Genomic DNA, 20,218 nt, shown 5'->3' on the forward strand with positions numbered 1-20,218 from the left:
ACGAGGATGTGCTCGTCGCTTTTGAAAAAAAAAAAATTCCTTTAAAAAAAAAATTACAAAACAACACCAAACTTAAAAAAAAATTAATAATAATAACAATAACAACAAGAAACACCACCAAAAGCTCATCATCATCATCATCATTCATTAATAAAAGACTAAAAGTCTCCACCCTCCAATCTCACGTGAAACATTTTCTCCACCCTCGTGACTCAAAACCCCCTCCCCCTCCTTATCGGATTCGGATCCTAAATCCCCAAATCCCCAAATCCCCAAACCCACCAACATCGAAATCCGGATAACCAAAACCCTCCCCCAATCCCCTTTTCCCACCTGTCACTCCTTTTCCACGTCACCCCCAAAAATTCCCAAAAAGCTCCTTCCCTTTCCCCCTCCCCTCTCCATCATCATCATCATCATCATCATCATCAATCCCCATCCCTCCTCTCCCCCCACACCGCAATGTGCTCCTTCTCTCGCCCTCAACCCCGCTCCTCCATGCCCTCCAAGCGCTCCCGATCCAAGATCCGCAAGCCCAAGTTCATCAGCCTCCGCCGCCAACTCTCCCTCCCCTCTCCCACTCCTCCTCCTCTTCCTCCCACCTCCATGTCTCCCCCGCCGCCCACCATCGACCACGATCGTGACCCTCCCGTCACATCCCTCCTTGACCCTGGCGACGGCCCATCTCTCACCTCCCTTCTCGGCGCCTCCTCCTCCATCGCCGTCTCCGAGACCACCTCTACCCCATCCTCCTCCTCCATGAACTGGGACGGCGAGATCGCCATCGCTAGACGAGCTCTTCGCGGCCGTGAAAGATGGGTCTTTTGCTGCTCCGCTTCATCTCCGTCACCAGCGTCGGAACAAGAAGCGTCTAGCGCAAGCCATGTTGATCTCTGGTGTGCTGTCCCGCAGGGCCTTTCTCTTAAGCTGGACTATGACGAGATCCTCTCCGCTTGGTCCGATAAGGGTTCCTTGTTTATTGATGCCAATTCCGGCCATCAGGTTGTTCCTGAGGTCTATCATACCCTCTCCTCTCCTTCTACCACCACTGTGAGTTTTCCTTTTTCTCTCTCTTTTATTTTTTTAATTTTGCTTTTGAGATCTTTTGGTCTGTGTGAATGAATGCTAGCAAGCAGGTGAGCAAATGTCATACGTGTCAATAAGATCCACCGTGTATTTATTGCATTGAGATTTGGTTTAGGTATGATATTCTAGGGTGGATATATATATTAATGGTGGATCTGAGGTTTTGATTGGTTTAGAAGAGAAGGGAGACTGTATTATTGACGTTGTGGGCCAATGATATTTGGCCACGTGACCTCTCTGGACTTATTTGTACGGTTTTGTCCGACATCTTTGAAATGGGAAAATTAGTACTTGTATGATATATATATATATATATATATGAAATTATTAACTCTTAAAAATTTGTACATGTTCATGTACATGGTTGGTGTGGTTGGAGAGTTTGGAGTTTTGTAGAATAGATTTTAGATATTTTTGCTTTTGATTTAATTAATAATTTAGATTCTCAAGTATTCCAGAAGTGTGTTCTTTGTTTATTATAATTATCTTGATAAAGTGGATTAACCATTCATCATAACCAATGTTGTGAAAGAGAGTTAATTTTTTAATCTCACTTGTTAAAGAAAAAAATTACCATTTTTCTAATGTATAGATGGTTTGTTGTTAATTATTATCATTCTTTGAATAGGTTTAGTATTCTAAAAATTGGATTATAATTAACCACAGTACATGAGTAATAAAAATCAAGTATTTTTTGTTTTGTCTTCCAAAGTAATATATATATTAATTTTGACTCTCAAATGGAATGAGTTTGTGGACGTGATAGACCCACATGTGTTTTTAATATTTGTAAAAATTATATATATATAGGAGAGTTACTTTTAATATTAGTAATTAACAATCATCGATCTTTGATAAATACAAAAAAAAATTAGTTTATTATTTTTATAACTAATAGTTAGTATTTTATTATCCTCCTCAACCAGAGGTCAAGCACTAAGGATGGATTCAAGTTTTCTTCTAAACAAACATCTGAAAATTAATAGTGCAACAAGTATGATTCTTGTACTGTTTGTCTATTATTTGTCTATTAATTTTATGTGTTTTTCCCATCTCTCTGTGTTTGTTTTAAAACAAACAATGATCTTATTTTATTCTCAACATGCATAGCTACATTTACTCAATCAAATAATATATATATAGCTAGATTAATTTGCAGAAGAAATTAAAATGAAAGTACAAGTAGTAGTGATTATTAACATACAAATTAATGATAAAAATGAAATATAATGCAGGTCTTTGTGGAAGTGGGAGGAGGTGGGGGAAAAGCAGCAGCAGCAGCAGGAGGAGGTAGTGCATGGAGGGTGCCTGAGATTGGTGATGAGAAAGCACAAAGCATGGTAATGAAAACCAAGAAAGAGCAAGAAGAGGAAGAAGAGTCCTCAAAAAGGAAAGAAACAAAGTTGGGCACTAGGGAAGAGAGAGTGAGGAGATATAAAGAGAAGAGACAAAACAGGCTCTTCTCCAAACGCATTAGATATGAGGTCCGTAAACTCAATGCTGAGAAACGTCCCAGAATGAAGGTATGTTTGCATGCATGCATGCATGCATGCATGAAATTAATACTGTTCCTTTAATTCACTGATCACGTAGTTCATTCATTCATCATTTTTTTTTTTTTGATATTCTCAGCATCATGTTTTACTGTTACAATGTCACATGTTAAACTATTTAAAAAGAGGTTTGTTTTAGCTGTTTAGTTTATTAAATCATTATTTTGGTGATGATTGATGAGGTGATCATTTGGGATAGTATTAGACAGACACACTGGCACATTTCCCATGTAAGCATGCTTGTTGGAAAAATAAATTATTTTTAATTTGATTTTTTTTAAAAAAAATGACATGGCACGTTAACAAATTGTTTTAATAATAATTATTATTTTAAATAGCTATTTGGTAAAATGTTAGCTGCCAAGTTATCCCAAAGGTTTAGCTCCACATCCAACTAGCTATTTAATAGATCGGAGTATGGAAATTAATATTTTTGTTAAATTTAGAGGTAAACCATGACTCAAAGATTAGGAGCTAATGGTGGATTTAATCCTTTGCGTGCATGTTTGTTGAAGTATTTACAATCATTAGTAGAAGAATTAGGCAAATTTCTTGACCCGTTTCAAAATTTTTATAATTTTAAAAAATTTTAAAACAATATTGTATATATATAGACATATCATATATAATGTAGACTCTAATGTTAGTTTTGTTTATATAACCTTCTACAATGAAGATTATTGGTGTACATTTCTAAACAAAACAAAACAAATATATATATATATATATATATATATGTAATAGTTATAAACAAATTTGAAAGATTATAATTATAACATCATAAATAAACACAATTAAATATTTTTAGTTATTGAATAACATATATAAAAACCTATTCCTTCAAGTTTTCTGAAAGCAGATTACACGTCTATTTTATAGATATTGAGAGGATGAATTAACTTCATGGGTTAGTTTTAACTTTTCAAGTGAAAATATATTTTTGGTTCCTCAGTTATATAGGTCTATTCCTTTTAATATTTACAGGCTTATTTTTTTTTAGCATTTGAAGTATGGACAAGCCCAGAATAAACAAATATATTTCATTAGGTACCAAAATAAAAGTGGTTTTGTTTGAAGGGTCCAAAACAAAATGAGAACGGTTACTTTAGACATAATGATTAAATCTGGAAGGCTAAAAGCTAAAGTGTTTGATGGGCTGAAAGTTGCAATGCATTCATTTTGTATTGGTTTTTAAAGATGTGGAACAGTCTCATGTCATTCTTTTCATGCAAAATAGTTTGGTTTAGATTAATAACCAATATTTAACCAAATAGTGGTACATATATAAGGATACCCACATAAGATGAGTGTAAATATTTAAGAAATAAATTACATGAAAGAATAAATTACAAAAATACATATCTAATTGCAATGCATGTGTATATATATAGTGTATGTTTTTAGTACATACTTAGCTTTTTAAAATCTAAAGATATTTAATCACAGCTATTAGATCATGATTTAACGGTTATTTGTAAAAGTGGTGTATAAGTTTTACTATTAGTTATTGTACTGCTCTATAACCAAATATTGTTGAATATTGCAGAGTACTATGCACAAATGAAAAATATCCATTAGTTACCAACGGCCATTTTTTATATTTAAAATCTAACAATGTCTCTAAAAGACAGGTCCTATGTATACATATATGGATAGTTTTTGGTTATGAAACACAAAAAGAATCTAATTGAATTTGCGATCAAGTTACAACTAAAAAAATAAGTTGATGAATGTTATAAAAAAAAAAAAAGAAACTAGATAATATATAATATAAAGCGTTTAAGTCATTTGTGCCTGTTGTTCATAAAACATCCATAAATTATAAATAATAAGAAATAACACAAAAGATTAAATAATAAGAGATAATACAAAACATCCATAAATTATAAATAATAAGAGATAACACAAAAGATCTACATTTAATGACTCATGCTCTTATATAGAACAGTACCAACTTAATTAAATCTTTTCATATATTCATTGATAGTAATAATATGACTTAGCTTGTAAGTTGTTTGTCATTTTTAACCTCTTTGCATCTTAGCAATTATCTTAGACAATGCAATCATGAACAACACTTAAATTCAAACAAATAATTTAACAAAGTTTATATTAACACTTGAAATATTACCATTTGATTGTTGAAAGGTTGTTTGATGGGAAAATCATTCATGATATCAGTTCTAATTCTTTCTTCTTCTCCTTCTTCTTTGCAGGGTCGTTTTGTCAAAAGGAAAGATGATGTTGTATGAGTAGTGACTTTGTTATCTCAATTCTCAAGGCTCATGATGAGACCAAATAAAAAATAACAAAAAAAGTAGTAATAATAAGAACAAAGAGATGAAAGAGTTGTTCAAATATTAGTTCTCTATTTCTCTTTGTCCAAAAAAACAGAAGTAAAATATGTTGCCACTGTTGTAACCATTGTCCTCTTGGGTTTGTATTGTTGTAACATAGACAGTGCTTTATGCAAATCAGATGGCTTTTTTTTTGTTTCTTTCTTTTTCTTTTTGTAACATTGTACATTCTGATTATTCTCAATGTGAATTATTTGGGGGAAAAAATTATTTGTATTGAAATTATGAACCAGTCATATTATTGATTTATTGCAAAAAAAAAAACATTGTTATTGTTTTTTTGTTATGAATTTCTTTTATCTTGCATGGTTTTTTCTTGAATCCATGAACTTATTGTTGGACTTTGTACATCTTAATTAATGTGACACTATTAATATTTTTATAAATTTATGCGGATTCAAATTTGTCCAAATAGCCTTGACTGTTTATATATATATATATATATATATAATAAGAAAAGATAAAGGAAACAAAAAGAAAAAATGTTGAAACAATCTTGTTTGTAATTAAGTTTTTTTATTAATTTATGCGGAGTTAAATTTGTCGAAATAGTCTTGATTGTAAAAGAAAATATGTTGAAATAATCTTGTTTGTAATTAATTTTTTTTATAAATTTATGCGGAGTCATATTTATCAAAATAGTCTTGATTGTATATATATATATATATAGAGAGAGAGAGAGAGAGAAAAGAATAGAAAAGGAAATATGTTGAAACAATCTTGTGATTCTTGTTTGTACAAATATATATATATATATATATATAAAGAAATATGTTGAAACAATCTTGTGATCCTTGTTTGTACAAATATATATATATATATATATATATATACATATGATATAGAAAGATGAAAAAAAGCAAGAAATGTTCAAAGAAAATGTAAATGAAGATTTTGTAGTTGGTTGGTTGGTTGGTACTTGGTTTACAACGCGTGCCATAATTGTTGGATCATATAAGATTGGTTAGTATTTAAATAAAATCAACGTCAGTCCCTATATCTTTGAAGCTAATTTTCATTCGTTTTTTTTTTTTAAATAATAAAGTTCAGTACTTTGGTCAAACTGACTGCTGGCTCAACTCAATAATAATAACAAATATTCTGTAAAATGTTGGGGTTTATCAAAAACTTAAAATTTTTTGCTTAACAGAAATAACTCTATAAAAATTTTCGTCTACCGACTCTTTTGGATCATCTAACCATTTCTGTATGATTCATTTTTTCGTACTTTTTTTTATCTTAACTTTTATAACTTTGTTTTTTGCAATAGCTATATTTTTAATATTTTTTAGATGATTTATTTATTTTAATTAAAAAAAATATTAATAAAGTTTACTTTACAATTAATTATTTTCAAAATTTACTTCTAAGATTAAAACAACAGAACAAGTGCAACTTTTAAAGAGTGAATATCACATATACAGTGTTTTATTATTTTCTTTTATTTAGATAATACTAATATTGTAAACTTTAAATTAAAGCTAACTCATAATTAATTTTTAATAGAAATATATAAATAATGATATAGCTATGGTAGAGTGTCAATGTCATTTTAGGCAACCTTGTTAGTTGTTATTACCAAATTTCACTAGTTTCCCTAATCACCCACTCACCTGCCTTCATTTCATTCTTCATCATTATATACTCTCTTTCCTACCTTACCCTTTTCCTTGGTCTCCTACTAACACTCCTTCATATTATTATTATTATTATTATTATTATTATTATTATTATTATTATTATTATTATTGTTTATTTTCAAAAAATTAAATTGTATATTCTTAAAGTATTATTATTACTTTACAAATACTCTGTTTAATTATAATTTCCTATTTTTTTAATAGTAGTGTAAATATGAAATACATTTTCACTAATTTTCTCTCCAATTATTATTATTATTATTATTATTATTTGTAAAAATGTGAATATAGAAGAGATATATTTGAAATAAAGTTAAAAGACTTCCTAATTTTTTCTAATAATTTTTTTTAACAAAATGAACAAATCAAGTGCAGTAAATTACTAAAAAAAATTAATCATTTAGTTCATACATAAACACCAATCACCTAACAAATACAGAAACTGAACTATAATCCGGTTCCCATAGCTGGGGGTTCATTTTTTGCAATATTATATCAGGCGTATTTCAAACACTATGCAATAAAATTCTCTATAAAATAATTTTTATCGTCGAGTCACTATTACTAGTATCACTAGACCAAAACCCGTTGATCCAGACTTCGATAAATTTAACAATTTTTCATTGTCTAAATTATATATATAGATTTAATTGCTATACAGGTCCATGTAATTATGTACTTTCTGTCTTTTTAGTCCTTGCAATATTTTTAGATACAATTAATTCCTCATATTTAGTCAAGTTAGGTGATGTAGATGGGCAAATATAAATTACAAGAAATTAATTGTACCTAAAAATATTACCGTGGACTTGAACGACCCAACTCAACCAAATATAAGGATTTAATTATATCTAAAAATATTAGAATGATTAAAATAAAAAATAAAAAAATACACAATTATAAGGACCTATACGAAAATTAAACCATATATATATATATATATACACACACCAATTAAAGTCACTCATGAAACTCACCCACCATCAAACAATGGCAACCTCGCTTCTCTTCTTCTTCTTCTTCTCCTTCGCTTCTCTCTTCTCCTCTTCAATGGCTCTCTCCTGCTCCTCCTTCTCCTTCTCCAACAATCGCACCTTCGTCTCCTGCTCATCTCTCCCTCATCTCAACGCCACCATCCACTGGACCTTCGATCCTTCAACCTCCTCCCTCTCCCTCGCCTTCACCGCCCCTCCCCCCTCTTCTTCCGGCTGGATCGCCTGGGCCATCAACCCTAATTCCCTAACCATGATCGGCTCTCAAGCCCTAATCGCCTTCAACGATCCCACCATCAAACCCCAAACTTTCAACATCACCGGCTACTCCCCAATCAAACCCTCCCCCATCGATTTCCCCACCTCCGATCTCCAATCCGAGTCCTCCTCCACCCACCTCACCCTCTTCGCCAAGCTCAAGCTCCCTCAAGGCTTGACCTCCATCAATCAAGTCTGGCAAGTCGGCACTTCCGTCACCTCCGGCTTGCCGGACAAGCACGAGATGTTGCCTGATAACTTGCAATCCATGTCCAAGCTTGATTTGACCAAAGGTCAGCGAGTCACCACTGCGACGTCGACGCCCACGTCGCCGGCGCCGGCACCGCCGTCTTCCGCTCCATCCGCCGCCGGTTCTCATCGTTTGTTATCGAAGGTTCGTGCCCGTGTTCTTTTTTTTATTGAATTTTTTCTCTTTTTTATTTATTTATTTTGATTCGTTAGGGCGCGCTTTTTTATTCCGTTGTTGTTATTTGCTAGATTTGGAACGTTTCTTTTTTTAAAAACACAACGTCAATTTAAATAACATAATAAAAAAGCATTTAAATATTTTGTTATTATTATTATTTGTATTTTTGTTTCTTGAGTGTTAATTTTGGCTTTAATTATATTTATTTATTTATTTTATTATTAAAATAGTGGATTTTCTCCTGTGGCTATTGATCCAAGAAATTTGATGTGAGTTTGAAGATTTAATTATTTATTTGATCTTGAGATCGGGAAAGAATAGTTTAATGAAAATTGATAATAATATATATTAAAGAAATTAAATTAGTTCAAATTGTGATGAATAGTTTAATAAATTTAAAATAAAATTAAAGAATAATATATTTTTTTTATTTAGTTATTTGATCTTTCTATCACTCCACTATCTCATGACGGAAAGAATATATTTTTAAAAATAAATTTAATAAAATTATTTTAATGACCAAAAAATTATCTCAATATATTTAAGAATTAAATCTGGCCAAAGTTTAGGAATTTTAAACAATAACAGTCTATGATCAAATTAACAAGGGATTAAACTTGAGTGCTTATAAAGTTATAGTTAATATTAAGTCAAACTATTTATATTTGTATGATATAATAACAAGATTAAAAAAAAAAAAATTGAATGATGTATATATTAAGTGCTTGTAACATTCATGTCCATTGAAAAGGCTTGAATATATCAATCACACTTAAGTTCTTAGTAATTGATGATGATTGTGAAATCATGGATAGGATAAGAACAACAGCATCCAAATTTGAATGAGCTCCTTTTCTTTGTTAGAGTGATTGATGGCTACAAATTTCATTAACATTTTTAAACAATTAATTAATTTGATAAATGCACTGTTTTTGACAAAATTGAGTTTACTTGAGAGAAAATTTCTCTGGGCTTATATAAGACTTGGTGAAGACTAATTCATTAAATCAGAACTTTTCAAGTCAGATCAACATATTAATTAATAATTTAATTATTTTTTTCTAGAAAATTATTTTGACTCCATAATTCTTATATTTTGAAGGTTAATTTGGAAGTAGCTTACTCATTCCAAGTTATTCTTCAATTATATATATATATATAAGAAATATTGGCATCAAAAAGTACAATGACATGTAATAAAGTGAAGTGTTTTCATTGAAAAATATTGGAACAAATGTATATATAATTATATATAATAGAATACGTCAACCGCAGGCAACAATGCTAAATGAAGAGAGCGACTCAGAGAGATGAGTAGTTTTTTTTTTTTGTTAATTTAATTAATTTTTTCTAGAAAATTATTTTGACTCCATAATTCTTATACTTTGAAGGTTATTTTCAAAGTATCTTACTCATTCCAAATTATTCTTCAATTATATATATATATAAGTAATATTGCCACCAAATGACATGTAATAAAGTCAAGTGTTTTCGTTGAAAAATATTGGAAACAAATTTATATATTTATAATAAAATATGCCTCTAAAAATAGCATTCATGTCTATTTTTCCTAAAAAGTAAATTCTTTTAAATATATGCTGACTTATAAATAAAGTGTTATTGAAAATTTACATACAAACTTTTAAACTTTTAGAAATTACATGCAAAAAAAAATTGTAGGGTAGCATTCACATGATTTATGTATTTTAAAATCCTAGAAATATAAAAATAAATAAAAAAAAATTAGAATAAAAGGTATTATTCAAATGGGTAACTTAGATGTGAGATCCGGTACAAACATGAAAAAAAAGGGTATATTTCCCCACGTAAAACATTACTTTATAGAATCACCCTAAATATTTAAATTTCTTATATAAAGTTATATTGGATATCCTTTTTCCTTTTTAACATTTTTTTAATTATAATTATTTATAAAGTGACTTACTAATTTTATTCTATAATCAATTATTAATTAGAGCCACTATACATATACATGCAAGAAACTCAAACTTGCAACGGTACGTGTAATAAGAGAAATTTATGAGGGTATATGTGCAATGCCAAGATCTTACACGGGTACATATTTATTAAAAAAAAAATCCTACAAATAATAATCCCACATCAAATAATCATAAAAAACTTGCCACATATATGTGTGTGTGTGTATATATATATCACCCTACTAATAATCCTTGTAACAGAACATCATAGCAAAGGAAATATAGTATTGGTCAACATTCCCATGGCTTTCAGCTTAAAAAAATTATATTTAAAAAAAAAAAAGGCACACAATATAAGCAATTTTCATATTTTCCCAACACACACACCAGAAAAAAAGCATGTTATCATCAATTGAAACATTATAAGCTACAACAAATAACACATCAACCTTATTCTGCACTTACACTATAACTCATCATGAAGACACCTCAACCAACATGAAAAAAATAGAGTCTGAAATAAGTAGAACTATCTTACCAACTCATAAGATGATCTTGCTTGGCTATATATTCGCAATTCTATGAATGTTTTAAATAATAGATGAATTCTAACAGCATGAGAACCTGCTTGAATTTTGTTTTGCTTCGTCGGTACCATTGCTAGTGAGGCTCACCCGGTTGAGCGACAACTCGGCTTTATATGAATCAGAATTCAGCACTTTTCTGCTCACATTATCATAAATCTCTTTTATAACTATCTCAAATGCGGTCTTCACGTTTGTCGAATCTAATGCTGAAGTCTCCATAAAGAACAAACCTTCTTCCTCTGCAAGGGCTTTGCCTTCTTCCACAGACACAGATCTAATACTCTCTAGATCACATTTATTTCCAACAAGCATCCTTGCAACGGTGGTATCAGAATGAGCTGCAAATGAAGAATTTATATCTAATTCTTAGTGACTTGTCATGTCCGTAAACAAATATGTACAAAAAATTTAATTAGCATATGCAATCGAAAACAGAAACAGTAAAGCACAAATTCTTGGGAGTTCAAATAACTACAAATAAACACAAATAAGCACATAATAATTTGATTTCAGTTGATAAAACTAAAACATATATGTAATAGAACCAGGTAAAATATGGGATGATGGCATAGGCCATATAAAATGTAGGGAAGGCAACATGTCGGATTCAGGGTGGGAGAAAACCCGTTCCCGAACTGCTATTAATAAGAATAATTATTATCTTAAGTAATTTTAATTATATATATATAATATCAGGCGAGAGTAGGACTTAGAGCAAGGAGTCCCTCCCTAGTTTTACTTGACCGGAGATCCCCATCCTGAACCCAGCTCCAAAAGAAACACCAACATGAAAACGTGCAGATGTTAAAGATGGGGGATATTGAACCACATGGCAAATACAAATGTATATATATAAAATGTATGAAATACCAACAGGTGGTATTAACAAGCATGAGAACGTAAAGGTTTGCGTAAACTAGTTTATGATTGTAAATAAAATGTTAACATAAGTCATTATGAGGACATCACATGAGTAAACCATAATGGAAGCACCTAAGTATAAATGTAGAGGATAGACAGTATGGATGAAGAAAACTGAACAAAACTCATTGGAAAGGAAATTTAAATTTGGAAAGTTAAAATGAAAAAGTAAACTACACACAAACAACTCTAAGGCATATAGAATAAAGTACCCAAATCATCTTCAGACTAGTTTAAAAAGCCGGTATGGCCATGCTAGAAGGATTTAAAAGAACAATAAAAGTTGAACACTTGAACTATAAAACTTCTACAAAGATTTGCCCAAGGGTAACATTGCTAATAAAATGATTAATTTTTATCACACTACCAATGGTTTTACATCTCATGTCATGATTCTCCCATCGTCAAGTTAAATGCTAAAACAAACATAAGCAGGAAAAAAAAAACAATGAAAGACTAAAAAGAGATTCAATTGAGCCTAAGAAGAAAAAGAGATAAATGGAAGACAGAGAACAAGATAATGGAAAGGAAAAGGGAAAGATTCATTACAAAAGACTTTAAAAAAAAAAATGCAAACATGTCTTAAAATTCATATGATCTATCATTTTCATCACAAACATCTAAGTAGTGGAGAACCATTCATTTGAACCCTCCTCTGCCAGGGAAATAAACAGATCCAAACATTACCAAAATATAAGTCATAGCTGATCACTTCATCTCAACTTTTCACTCACTACTCACTAGCAGGCTCCCTTCACAAATGGTATGAGTTGCAAAGTGAATCCTTCCTCAAAAAATTACTTTTTTTCCTTTGCAAAAGAAAAAACACTTGAATCTTTAGATCTTCAAAACAAGTCTACTTCCAAAGCAAAAAACTGGCCTTGAATTTACCAACTACTCTTATCTAAAAATCAGTAAAAGTTTCAACACCTTTGTTCTGTACTCTTGATAGAAACAAGAACAAATTTGCACTAAAAATCTCCTCAATAGCAATATCACAACAATTACTAGATGAAAAATCCAAACCTCGACCAGATCTAACCCTAAAATGTCATTCATTTAAAGTACTAAATTAGGCAACCAGATCCCAGCAATCCACATCCAAGATAAAACTTTTCAAAAATCAAAAGAACAAGCAGCAAGAGAATCAAAACAAAAAAGAAACAAAAGTGGTGATCGGGGACTTACTGCTGAGCTCCTGCAGCCATCGGGCGACACTATCGAAGGTAGTGCGGCGCGAGATGTCGTAGACGACGAGCGCGCCGACAGCGCCGCGGTAATAAGCGGAGGTGACGGCACGGAAGCGCTCCTGGCCAGCAGTGTCCCAGATCTGGGCCTTGACTTCCTTGCCATCAATTTCCATGCTCTGGGTCTGGAACTCCACTCCAATGGTGGCCTTGGAGTGGGCATTGAACTCGTTCCGAGCGTACCTTGAGAGCAGGTTGGATTTTCCCACCGCTGAGTCTCCGATGATCACCACCTTGAAGAGATACTCCTCTCCTTCTTCGTCTTCCCCCATTCTTCACCTCCGAGGTCCTTCAATGGCGATCAATGGCGCTGAGAAAGCTTGGATTTTTCTCAAGTTCTCATTTTTATATTTTCACGTTTTTTTCAAATACCTCCCTGAAAAAATTAAAACCAACCGAATAGTTCCCTTTGTATATAAGGCCCCCATTCTTTTTATAATTTCATGCTTTTTTTCTAATTTAAATGCACATTCTCAATATTAAATATATTTTACCAAAGGTTTTAGAACGATAAAAATATTAAATTATGTCTTAAAATAAAATTATTATTATTTTTTTATAATAGTGATAAATATATGTTAGTATCTCTATTGTGAGTGAATTATTGTTAAATATATGTCCATCAAAGAATATGCACAGTAAGTTATTGTCTTGAAAACATCCTCATTTCATAGATGTAATATCATTTATGAGTTAATTTTTTTAACAAAAATTTAAACATTCAGTACACACTACTGTTTGTCACAAAATAGACTCATGTTAGTGTCTTTAATTATTTAGCCTAAGTGTTTTTGACAATGCTATTTAATTAGCTTTGATAATTTCAATGTTTTATATTTTAGGCCAGAGATATTTTTACAAAAAGAATGACTTATTTAAAGGGAATTTTATAAATATCAACAAATTCAGGGAGGTAAAGGAAAAAGGCATTTTAATTTTAAATTAATTAAAAAAAGAAATACCAGTGAGAACAGTCAACGGGTGGGTGTGAAGGCACGACGACTGAGGTCGCTCCCATGTGGACACGTGGCGATTTGTTGTAATATTCTACAGTGGTTGAATCCATCCGTCCACTGCTTCTTGCCTCGAGATTTGTGATCAATTGAAGAAAGCTAATCTCGGAGCGAGATTGATGGGGCCATTTTTGGTATTTTCTGGTGACTCGTTAAGTAAAATTGTCTGAATCTTTTGGTGGCATTTAAAAGGAATTTCATTTTTATTTATTTATTATTACAATTTATTCATTTTTTTACAAATACAACTAGTGCTATCAAATGGATTAGGAATAAACTAAAAAACAGACTGTGATTGTAAATCCACATTCGTAACTTAGATTTATTACCACCATTATATTCAATAGTATTTAAACTCAGAATTTTATGAATATTTTACATCTATGAACTTTTAAGCATTTTTTTTCTATAATTATTTATTTATTAGAAATCAAATAAGATAAGAAAGAAGAGGTTCGTTGGTGGTTGTTGGATTGGTGGTGGGAAATGGGAGTAGGACGAGGACAGCCTGGTTTGGTTCTAAACCCTTTAGATCTGATTAATATTTGATTTTTTTTTAAGTATTTCTTTTGCGTATACAACCTTGAAAAATCTTATAATTACATAGATATAAACTAATATTGCATAATTATACCAATTGGTTCAGACAAGTAATGATAATGTTAGGTAGGCGTGATAGTTGGAGCTTTACGTGTAGAGTTGCAATGATTTTTAGATTTTATAATTATTTTAAATCTTACCTTTTCTATTATTATTATTATTATTATTATTATTATTGTTGTTGCGTAAAAAGGTTATATATAATAATTTAATTTTTTCTAAATAAATATACTCAATTTTTATACCGTAAATATTTCATTCACGCCAATATTTATCTTTAGAGTTTGTGATCCAGCTTCTATTTGACCTAATCCAAAAAATTTATAGTGCAACTTATATAATTTTTATAATTATAAATTTTTTTGAGGGATTAATGCCAGTAATTGGGAGATTAGATTAATGGAATAGCTCGTCACTGATTTTCATTGGTGTGACGAAAAGAATCCCCTTAGTATGGATTTATCTAGGAATTTAAGCATAGCTTGATTGAATTTAGGTCAAGACTTATGATAGATTTAGGGTTATTTAAATATATTTTAAAATTTTATTATAAAAACAAAAAATTGAGTTTAGCAAACTAATCCACTGTAATTGTCTCAATTTTTCAAACATAGTGGAATCATCTTCCTTTTTATTTTTGCCCAAACGTGATTTTTCCATATAAATTTATGTGTTATTTATTTATTTGCTTATTATCATTCATTATTCCGTTAATTTATCTCATTACTTGAGTTATATCATATATATATATATATACAATATATATGTTTATAAGTATAAATTGTTGCTTACTATAATTCGCTATTATATATATATATATATATATTCTTCTAAATTTTATGGTGCAAATATGTACATAAATATAAACTTCTTAATTTTTCATATATAACATCATCGGATGTACATAAACAAAAAAAAAATGTTAATTTTAAATATATTATGGAACTTTTTGTAAAACAATTGCACATTTTTTTATATTTTTAATTTATTGATTAATTTTTAAAATAAATAAATAACAACTCAGGAGGCCCAGCCCAACTATTAACTGGGCCAAACTACCAAACAACATGAAGCGTGACGGCATACACTGAGTGAGATTGATATTTGAATATATATATTCACAAATATATATATATATATGAGAACCCATTATCTAGGGACGTCCCTAGATTTCAAATCTAGGGATGTCCATAGTAGCCATCGGATGAAAATCTGACGGCTCTTATCATTATGAACAGTAGAAACCGCGTTCTACAGTGTTGTACATTGATCATGAACAGTAAAAGGTGTGCAGTGTTTATATAATCAATCAACCATCGGATGATGATCTAACGGCTTAGATTTAAAAACATCCCTAAATTTGAAATCTAGGAACGTCCCTAGATGATGTTTTCCTTATATATATATATATATAATTGTTATGTACGGATTACAAGCAAAAGATATTTCTTTTGCTTGTAATCCGTAATATCTTTTGCTTGTAATCCGTACATAACAATTATATATATATATATATATATAGAATGCATCCTTTGTCAACGTTCACAGAAACGTAATCTGTGAACGTTGATATGGGCCGTTGGATTTCAATCCAACGGCCGCACTAATCGCTCGCGAATGCAACATCGTGCACTATTTATAAGCCACGATAAAAAGTGGGATGCACGGTGTTTTTGATCCGAATCGTCCCAATCAATCTCAGAGACAAGAATCGAATCAATCACGCCCATCCAACCCTATGAAAGATCGAGATCATCTGCGGACGACTCTACGAACGTCCGCAGATGATGTTTAGCCATATATATATATATATATATAATTGTTATGTACGGATTACAAGCAAAAGAAGAAGAGGATGCATCCTCTGTCAACGTTCACAGAAACGTAATCTGTGAATGTTGATATGGGCCGTTGGATTTCAATCCAACGGCTGCACACTGTTCTGTGAACAGTAATGTTGTGCACTATTTATAAGCACAGTAAAAAGTGGGATGCACAGTGTTTTGATCTGAACCGTCCAATCAATCTCAGCACAGTAAATGAATCAATCACAGCCATCCAACCCTATGAAAAGTACTGTACATCATCTGCGGACGACTCTACGAACGTCCACAGATGAGGTTTAGCAAAAGAAATATATATATATATATATATATTATAACAAATAGATCATGCATTCCTCTATGTATCATTAGTTCTAAATTTTAAATTATTGACTAAATAACTAGTATCATGCTAGTGTTGGCAATCTGTGAAGTTATTGTTAAACAAAAATAAATACTATAATTTAATCATTAGTTAATTTGAAAAGTTTATTAAAAAAAAAAAATAGGACTTAGTTGGAAGCATTGGGGAATTAATTATATATTCCTATAAAAAATATTATATCTCTTAAATATCCCTTCATACTATTTTGATTTATTTATTTATATACTCCGATAATTAAAAATTAATTAATTTTTTTTATTTAAAGTAAACAATTATTAATCATTTTTTTTGCATTAATTTACTTTAAAATAGCTAGCATTCGTATAAACCTAACAATGAATCAGGAGTTTGAATCTCTCCTCTTGCGTGGTGAATAATATCAATAATATCATCTCCATTTTGTCAAAAAATTTATATATTTTTTTAAATATATTAAAAAACAATAATTTTTAACTATAAAAGATATATAAATAGATTAATATGTTTATATGAGAGTATATTAGTTACCAATTAATTGGTATTTTAATGGGCCACTCGAGTGATTTTCTAAATATATATATATATATACACACACATATAAATATATGTAGGACTTCTCCAAGCCTAATGGATGTTGAGATACATGCATCTTTCATTCATCAACTTGAAATAATTCAGTATCATCAAGTTGCACATTCAAACTCCCTCAATTCAACTCTCATTGTTTAATCAAATTAAATTGTTGGTAGTGCTCAAAAAATGTTTTAAGTTGCACTCATCTTTTTTATTATCTAAATGTAGCTAGAATTAATATCTCATTCTATGACAGAGATCAAGCTCAGCTTTCCAATAATTTATACAATTAAATGTATGCTTCAAAAGTCAATCAAATTTGCTCCCACTTGGTTCTCTAACTACTCCTAACAAACTCTTCTCCATATATATACATTGCATTGCAAATAATTCACACACACATACAAAAGAGCAAAAAAAACATTCATTCAATTAATTATGGGCTACTCAGTAAAGAAATCATCAGAGACTTTGATAGTCCCTGGAGAGCCAACTCCGGCCGGTAAGCTCTCTCTTTCGTGGATAGACCGATACCCGTCTCACCGGGGAATGGTAGACACATTGCATGTATTCGAACACGGCCACAATACGACACCGGTGATTATTAAGAAGGCATTATCTCAAGCACTTGTTTTATATTACCCTCTCGCCGGAAGGCTTGTGAAGTCGGACTCCGGTGAGCTTGAGGTTGATTGCACAGGAGATGGTGTGTTGTTCATTGAGGCATTTGCCAATTGTACACTCGAAGATGTTCGATATCTCGAGCTTCCTCTTATGATCTCAAAGGATGAGATCCTCCCCTTTCCACTCTCTGAGAATGTTAAAGCCATTGGTGCGCTTGTGATGATGCAGGTACATTTCTTGGATCGATTATAATTTTTTTTCATTTTGGTCTTTAAGCATTTTAAGTAAATTTTCTTTTTTTTTTTTGCGCGCATATACAAGGATTTGAACTCAAAATCATTTATATAACCCAAAACCTTACCACTTAAACAAACCTATTGGTTCTTTCATTATAATGTACCATAGAAGAGATCAAGCTCTGATACCAATTTAATCTTATTCATTCTATGTGTTTTGTTAGGTGACAAAGTTCGAATGCGGAGGATATGTGATCGGATTAAGGTTCAACCACACGGTGGCAGACGGAATAGGAGCAGCACAGTTCATCACCGCCGTAGGAGAGCTCGCAAGAGGATACCGACAACCAGTGATAGGACCCGCAGTTTGGTGCCGAGAAAAACTACCATTGCTTAAACACCTCAAACCCGGACCTCCGCCATCGTCCAACACCGCAAAAAAACTCATCTACAACACTTTCGACATCTCCAATCAATACATTGACAATCTAAAAATGAAATATCATCTTCAAACAGGCCTAAATTGCTCTAAATTCGACATCATGATGGCCAAAGTGTGGAAATGCCGAACAAAGGCCATCGAACCAGAACCGGAACTCAAAGTCCATCTCACCTTCGCCGCAAATACTCGCCATCTCCTCCACCAAATCGGAAAAGGTTACTACGGAAACTGTATTTTTCCGGTGACAGTTTCAGCAAGCAGTGAAAATATAATGAACTCTTCAATTGTTGACATTGTGGACATGATCAAAGATGCTAAAACTGAACTTCCTGCAAAGTACATGAAGTGGTTAAAGGGAGAAATGGAAATGGATCCATTTCAGCAAAAGAATGAGTATGATCAATATGTTTATGCTTCTGATTGGACAAAGGTTGGGTTCAGTGAGATTGATTATGGATGGGGAGTTCCAATGTATATTGGACCAGTGAGTATGAGTGATGACATTGCTTCTTGTGTGCTTTTAAGGTCTCCTGCATACAAGGATGGTGCTAGGCTTATCACTCGTTGTGTTAAAAAGGAACACTTGCATGCATTTCAAAGTGAGATGATGAGTTAAGTAATTTGGACGTTTTGATCGATCATGTTTGAAGATGCATGTGTGACTAAATTAAGTTTGTTTTGTATACTTGTTTTTTTATACGTTTTTATATATGTATGGTCATACAAAGATGCATGTTATTGCTTTGGAAAGATATATATATATATATATATAAAAGAAAATAAATATTTATAATACTTTTTATTATAGTTTTTTTTTATTAGTGATCTTCTTTGATTTTTTAGTTTAACTGAATTAAAATGTTTATATATTTCTAAGTCATGGAAAGAGAAAATACGTGGAGTACTTTGCTTCTACAACAATCAAATTTTCTTATATATATATATATGTGAATTGTATGCTCTAGAATGCAGTGCAGTTAACAAACACAGCTTAACTTACATTTGAACTCACGCTTAATTTGATAGGTTGGTATAAAACCAAATGAAACCTATTTATTTGGTCTTTTCTATAAATCTTATTGTAATTGTGATGCTTGTTAATTTGTTTATTTCTTTTCATTCATTAATTACTTCCCTTATATATATATATATATATATATACGTAAAGCGAGCTTCTTTGGAGAAAGGAGGCCAGGAATTGATGATCAGAACAATTGGAACAATTGTCACAAGCCGGCCTCCTGTCAAGAACATGCATGGCCATTTTCATATATATATATATATATATATATATATAAGAGTTTTAATTTGTCAACTGAAAGCCAGCAAGAGAGTGGTGAGAACGTGCATATCATGCATTAATTAGAACACTTAACAATATTGTTAAAGAAATTCCTACATGCCGGCAAGTCAATGCATATTATATTGATAACAAGTTAATGTTGCCTATTTTTGCATTAATTATTCTCTCTAGATCTTGTCACCAAAACATGTTGGAGGAGAGGAGTCCCCTTCTTCAATTCTATTATTTTTAA

General features: G+C 31.3%; 4 protein-coding genes across 4 annotated transcripts; 3 read left to right on the top strand and 1 right to left on the bottom strand.

Annotated features, from left to right (window-relative positions):
• Positions 1-404: 404 nt before the first annotated feature.
• LOC120257896 lies at positions 405-5,140 on the top strand. Its single transcript, XM_039265188.1, has 3 exons — positions 405-1,050; positions 2,322-2,609; positions 4,856-5,140. The coding sequence occupies exons 1-3, from the start codon at positions 463-465 to the stop codon at positions 4,889-4,891; spliced, it is 912 nt and encodes a 303-aa protein (XP_039121122.1). The 5' UTR covers positions 405-462; the 3' UTR covers positions 4,892-5,140.
• A 2,468-nt stretch (positions 5,141-7,608) lies between these two features.
• On the top strand, positions 7,609-8,404 carry LOC120259252 (auxin-induced in root cultures protein 12-like). Its single transcript, XM_039266828.1, has one exon. The coding sequence runs from the start codon at positions 7,627-7,629 to the stop codon at positions 8,338-8,340; it is 714 nt and encodes a 237-aa protein (XP_039122762.1). The 5' UTR covers positions 7,609-7,626; the 3' UTR covers positions 8,341-8,404.
• Positions 8,405-10,841: 2,437 nt separating this feature from the next.
• On the bottom strand, positions 10,842-13,337 carry LOC120257885 (ras-related protein RABA5d-like). The gene is made up of 2 exons (XM_039265175.1): positions 12,950-13,337; positions 10,842-11,178 (listed from the first exon to the last, which is right to left on the bottom strand). Exons 1-2 carry the CDS (start codon positions 13,278-13,280, stop codon positions 10,862-10,864), a joined length of 648 nt encoding a protein of 215 aa, XP_039121109.1. The 5' UTR covers positions 13,281-13,337; the 3' UTR covers positions 10,842-10,861.
• Positions 13,338-17,819: 4,482 nt separating this feature from the next.
• On the top strand, positions 17,820-19,299 carry LOC120258785 (acyl transferase 9-like). Its single transcript, XM_039266220.1, has 2 exons — positions 17,820-18,233; positions 18,466-19,299. Exons 1-2 carry the CDS (start codon positions 17,820-17,822, stop codon positions 19,297-19,299), a joined length of 1,248 nt encoding a protein of 415 aa, XP_039122154.1.
• The last annotated feature ends 919 nt before the right edge of the window (positions 19,300-20,218 follow it).

Source organism: Dioscorea cayenensis, chromosome 4, assembly GCF_009730915.1.
Source record: "Dioscorea cayenensis subsp. rotundata cultivar TDr96_F1 chromosome 4, TDr96_F1_v2_PseudoChromosome.rev07_lg8_w22 25.fasta, whole genome shotgun sequence".
NCBI classification, from domain to species: Eukaryota; Viridiplantae; Streptophyta; class Magnoliopsida; order Dioscoreales; family Dioscoreaceae; genus Dioscorea; species Dioscorea cayenensis.